Source organism: Cicer arietinum, chromosome 4 (genome assembly GCF_000331145.2).
Source record: "Cicer arietinum cultivar CDC Frontier isolate Library 1 chromosome 4, Cicar.CDCFrontier_v2.0, whole genome shotgun sequence".
Lineage (NCBI taxonomy): Eukaryota > Viridiplantae > Streptophyta > Magnoliopsida > Fabales > Fabaceae > Cicer > Cicer arietinum.
The window spans coordinates 34,621,649-34,626,901 of record NC_021163.2 but is presented as its reverse complement, the minus strand read 5'-3'; the positions used below and the strand labels follow the sequence as shown (position 1 = coordinate 34,626,901).

The window sequence follows — 5,253 nt, the reverse complement described above, 5'->3', positions numbered from 1 at the left end:
ATATATAGATAAATGCACATAACAAAAACTGAGTGTGCCATGAAGGATTCATTATTTTGTTTGTATATTGTATTCTACCTACTTGACTTGTTTGGGCTTTGATAATGTGATAGTAATGCACATAACAAAAATTGAGTGTGCCTCTATGAACGATTAATTATTTTGTTTATATATTGTAGTATTGGTTTAGGCTTTTTGGTTTAGGCTTTTTGATAGTGTGATAGGCCATGTGGGACTTAGCACTGGTATAAATAAAGCGTATGCATTTGTGCCGCCGAGTGAATTCTTATTCAAGCATTTGATATTTTTATGGGTATGATCTTTAGCGAAATCGACACATATTACTAGTAATCCGTTCGTTATTGTCAAATAGATTTAAAATTAAATGAATCAATGAAACAAAAAAGAGTCTTTTTTGTTTAATATAATCCTTTCCTTAGACTTTATAGTTATGGATCCTGATCCCTATAGGAATTCTGCAAAATCGAAATTTGTGATTGTGAAAAAAATATGTAATATGGAAATAATAAATACCACTCTAGATTTTATTCTTCTGTCTCCGAGTCCATCTGAAAAGGTAAAATTTGACCGGTAATGACATGAAAGTTTATAGATAAACCAAATCAGTTATAGGCCAACCAAACCACTCAGTGTTCTAAGATGGTATTAGGTCATATCACTAATTCTCAACCCTCACAATAAATACAAAGATTATATCACTCTGTTTAGCCGTCTTACAGCATACCATACAACAATATTTCGATATTTATAGTAATTTTTTAGAAATAAATATAATTTTTGTGTTGGGATAATATTGTTGATATTCCCTTCTTAATTCCTTCAACATCCTTAACATGTTGCAAACAAAATGGAAGGTAAATTTAACCCTGTTGTTTTAGATCTTTGTGGAACTCAACTTATGTTTTATAACCACCTCTACTATCATTAATCATTAGATTATGGATTATGTCTAGATAAAGACAAATGATATTGGATTGAAATAGTGTAACAACATTTCTTAGTTTCATCCAAAGATGCTACCTTCAGATCTGAGTTTTAGTCACAAAGCTTGATTTCTCCTCTAAACTGCGCATTGTTTTGTTTATTTCCAGAAATGGCCAATTTGCTTGAAAAGGATTTCAAGATAGAGAGCAAGCTGATGTTACCACCCCATAACTATTCTGCATGCAGTGCAGTAATACCTTCCTTGCCTTTAACAATAAAATGGTTGAGGGACTGCGTCAAAGAACATCCATCAACAAGACTTCAGGTGAGTAACGTAGATGGGGTACTTTATTCTTATATTAACTTAGTTGATGGATGGATACTTACATAACATTGCACCTCAAATTTTCTCTTTAACTGGGGCAATCCTAGTAAATACCATTAATCAAGTAACAATTTCATTTTTCTTCACCTTTTCTCTCTATCCTTTTCTAAGGGTGAATCGTTGGTGTGCAAAACCTCTTCTTTTGTTCTACCATCATGTTCATTCAAGTCAGTTCAATTATTTTTGGGTTGGATTTGTCACTTATTTCTCTTTTCCCTGTCTTTTCCTATTCACCATTAAAACTGCGTTTTCTTGATGTCGAATGCTGTTTGTTTTCGTACTCCTGAGTCACATTGCTAGGCATGAACATCACTGTAATGAAAAAAAAACTTGTAAACCTCAAGATACTAAGTTCAAATCTTAGTAAAATGATCATAAGTTTCACTTTAATTAATAAAGATTTATTATTATTATTATTATTATTATTATTATTATTATTATTATTATCATCTCCATTAAAATGATCATTAGTGTCACTTTAATCAATAAAAATATATTACTATTATTATTATTATTATTTTCTCCGGCTTGCCACCTCAGTTTGTACGGCATGCTGAGAGCTATTTCTTACCAATGGTTGCAGGTTCTTGTCACTGGATCTTTGCATTTGGTTGGAGATGTACTAAAACTCTTGAAAAGATGATTCAAGTTGAAGTCTAACTGAATTGACGTTGGAAATTTTTACTGCAGCAAAAATTGTCATTATTTCAATCATTTCAGACACTGATTTCATTTGAGCAACAATATTTTGCAACCTACGCTACACACCATCAACCTAGTGTTCAGAAACGCGGGGAGTAAAGCTAAAGCAAAAGCAAAAGCAAAGTTGGAAAACAACCGCACGAATGAATGATTTAGAAGAAAAAATAATTAATGAAGACTTCCATCGTTAATCTTGAGAAAGTTATAGTTCGCGGGGACAACAATACAAATTACAATGGAGATAATTTTTCTTATTTATGTAACACTTGGTTTTTTCTTTTCTTTTTTTTTGCATTTGAGTCATTTACTTTTTTAAATATTTACAAAGTTATTCTTTATCTTTTATAACACTTATCGATTTATTTTTTCTAGGTCTTTTATCTTTTAATATATATTTACTAAATTATTTTTTAAAAATGCTAGTGTTTGATTCAAAAATAAAGGGTTAATGTGTCATTAAAAATATTGATTAACAATCCCATAATTATTATTATGATTCAAATTTTTTCCAAAAGGATGTGAGTATCTATTACCATAACAGCAAGAGTTTATTACATATATATTAAGTATTAATTAACATGTACAATTGGACGTTATCAAAGAAATTAAGAGCCGATTTTTAAATGCAATTAAGTTTTTCACTGCAGTGTACATTATAATTATAATTATAATCTGTTACTTGTCTTTATTAATTCAAAATCTTATATTTTTTTGTTACGTTTATGCCAAAAATCTGATCAAAGTTGCTTCCCCTCTTTCACATGTTGATTTAATGAACTAAAAATTATTTCAAGTTTTCCAAATCAACTCTTGTGAAAACAATCTAATTTCCCACCCTTCACTATTTATGTGGTCTGTGTAGCTTGTACTGTTGTACACTAAACTCCTCAACACCCTCATAACCTTGCCAAACTTTGAATTAAAATTTAACGTGTAATAAAACAACCTATTATTATTAGATCTATCATATTCTTGAACTACATCAATGATCAGAACCGAAGAAAGACTAAGAAAGTGGTCACAGATTAATAGTGGAAGCTAGCCGTTAACGTTGGTTTACTTTAAAAAAAAACTTCAACAAAGGCCTAAATTTGAAAATAGTTTTGTTTTTGCGATAATAACAATTTTTATTAAAGGATGGCCAGAACGGCAAGAGTATATATGCAATTTTATATTATCAATTTATTCATGCTCCTTCCTTTAACCATTACTATATAAGCCTTTCGAATTCAAAGTAATTCACACATATTTATTTACAATAGCACTATACATACTAGCCTCTTAATTTTCTTAGTTGCACCACAATGGAATTTCCCATTATCATTAAAACATTGTTATTATTATTGTTCATTGCATCAACCCATGTAAGAACCACAACAACAACAACAACAACACTCTCCTCAAGCACAAACCTATTCAGAGAATACATAGGAGCTGATTCCAACAACATCAAATTCTCAGATGTACCTATCAACAAAAATGTCCAATTCCATTTCATTCTCTCCTTCGCTATCGATTACGACACGTCATCTTCTCCTTCTCCCACCAATGGAAACTTTAACATCTTCTGGGACACAAAAAACCTTAACCCCTCCCAAGTTTCTTCCATCAAGTCCCAAAATTCAAATGTCAAAGTTGCCCTCAGTCTTGGAGGTGACAGTGTTGAAGGTGGCTATGCTTACTTTAATCCATCATCAATTGATTCATGGCTCTCTAATGCAGTTTCTTCACTCACAAAAATAATCAAAGACTACAACTTGGACGGAATCGACATCGATTACGAGCACTTCAAGGCAGACCCAGATACCTTTGCCGAGTGCATTGGAAGATTAATCAAAACACTTAAAACAAATGGGGTCATAACTTTTGCTTCTATTGCTCCCTTTGATGATGATGAAGTTCAGAATCATTACTTGGCCTTATGGAAGAGTTATGGTCATCTCATAGATTATGTTAATTTTCAATTTTATGCATATGATAAAGGAACGAGTGTGTCACAATTTATTGATTACTTTAATCAACAGAGTTCAAATTATAATGGTGGGAACGTGTTGGTGAGTTTCATTAGTGATGGGAGTGGTGGATTGTCACCAAGTGATGGATTCTTTACAGCATGTCATAGGCTTAAGAGTCAGCACAAACTTCATGGTATCTTTGTGTGGTCTGCTGATGACTCTATGGGAAATGGTTTTCGCTTTGAGAAGCAATCACAGTCACTTTTGGCTATACATTAGTGACTTCAAAACGGTATACATATATTGTGAAGAATGATTTTAATATGTACCACTCCGGTCTTGAAAATAAACAAAAATATGATAAAAAAAAAATTGATGTATCTCATTCAAAATTTAGAGTAGATACAATCATTTTGTTTGACCTATTTTTGTTTGTATTTGGATTGGATGGAGTATTTAGTGATACTCATTATGAGTTTAGTTTGTGTTGTGTTGTGAATGAGTACATGTATGATACTGAAATATATCCTAAACATTTTCTATTATTAAATTTTTGGCTTAGATTCATTTGGTTTTATTATTTTGCCCAAATTTAAATTTTGGTCTTGTTATTTTAAATATTAGATTTTGGTCTCTTTATTTTTTTTCAAACTCTTATGTGTAGGGTCAACCCAAAAAAAAGACAATCAAAGCAACTACTTTAAAATTCTAAAAATATATTAATTTTATTTAATAAAGAGGCTGCCAGTAAATTTGTACTCAACAAAAAGTCTCATATTATACCCTACTCAAATCTAAAAATAATAAAATCTTATCTAATCATATCTCGATTCGTACTTGCAGTTGCGGCGAAATTCAACCATTTGTGGATTTCCTTTATCAAGAATACATCATCACATTTCTCATAGGTCTCAACGATGCTTTCAATCAAATTCATGGTCATATTTTACTTCTTGATTCCCTTCCTCCAATCAATAGCGCTCTCTATACGCGAAATGGATGCTCATCAATCTAGTTAGAGGGTTTCCAAATCTGAAATATAAATTCGATATTCTTTGTGAAGCATGTAAGAAAGGGAAATAGACAAAATCATCTTTTGCTTCAAAAAATGTTATTTCCAGAAGTAGACCACTTGAATCTTATACATTGATTTATATGGTTGTGTAAGAACAACCTCTGTCAGAGGTAAAAAGTACAGACTCTTAGTTGTTGAAGTTTATACCAGATGGAAATATGTAAAATTTTTAAAACACAAGGATAAGTCAC

General features: G+C 31.2%; 2 protein-coding genes across 4 annotated transcripts in view; both read left to right on the top strand.

The window, feature by feature from the left end:
* LOC101512169 (folylpolyglutamate synthase) overlaps positions 1 to 2,403 on the top strand; it is a 14,657-nt gene extending 12,254 nt beyond the window's left edge. For all 3 annotated transcript variants that reach the window (XM_004514535.4, XM_004514536.4, XM_004514534.4), the window contains exons 16-17: positions 1,113 to 1,270; positions 1,914 to 2,403. In XM_004514535.4, coding sequence (XP_004514592.1) covers positions 1,113 to 1,270; positions 1,914 to 1,973 — 218 coding nt within the window. In that variant the 3' untranslated portion in view covers positions 1,974 to 2,403. The remainder of the gene's footprint in view (positions 1 to 1,112; positions 1,271 to 1,913) is intronic.
* Positions 2,404 to 3,265: 862 nt separating this feature from the next.
* Positions 3,266 to 4,529, top strand: LOC101512927 (chitinase 2-like). The gene has a single exon (XM_004514537.3). The coding sequence runs from the start codon at positions 3,337 to 3,339 to the stop codon at positions 4,264 to 4,266; it is 930 nt and encodes a 309-aa protein (XP_004514594.1). The 5' UTR covers positions 3,266 to 3,336; the 3' UTR covers positions 4,267 to 4,529.
* The last annotated feature ends 724 nt before the right edge of the window (positions 4,530 to 5,253 follow it).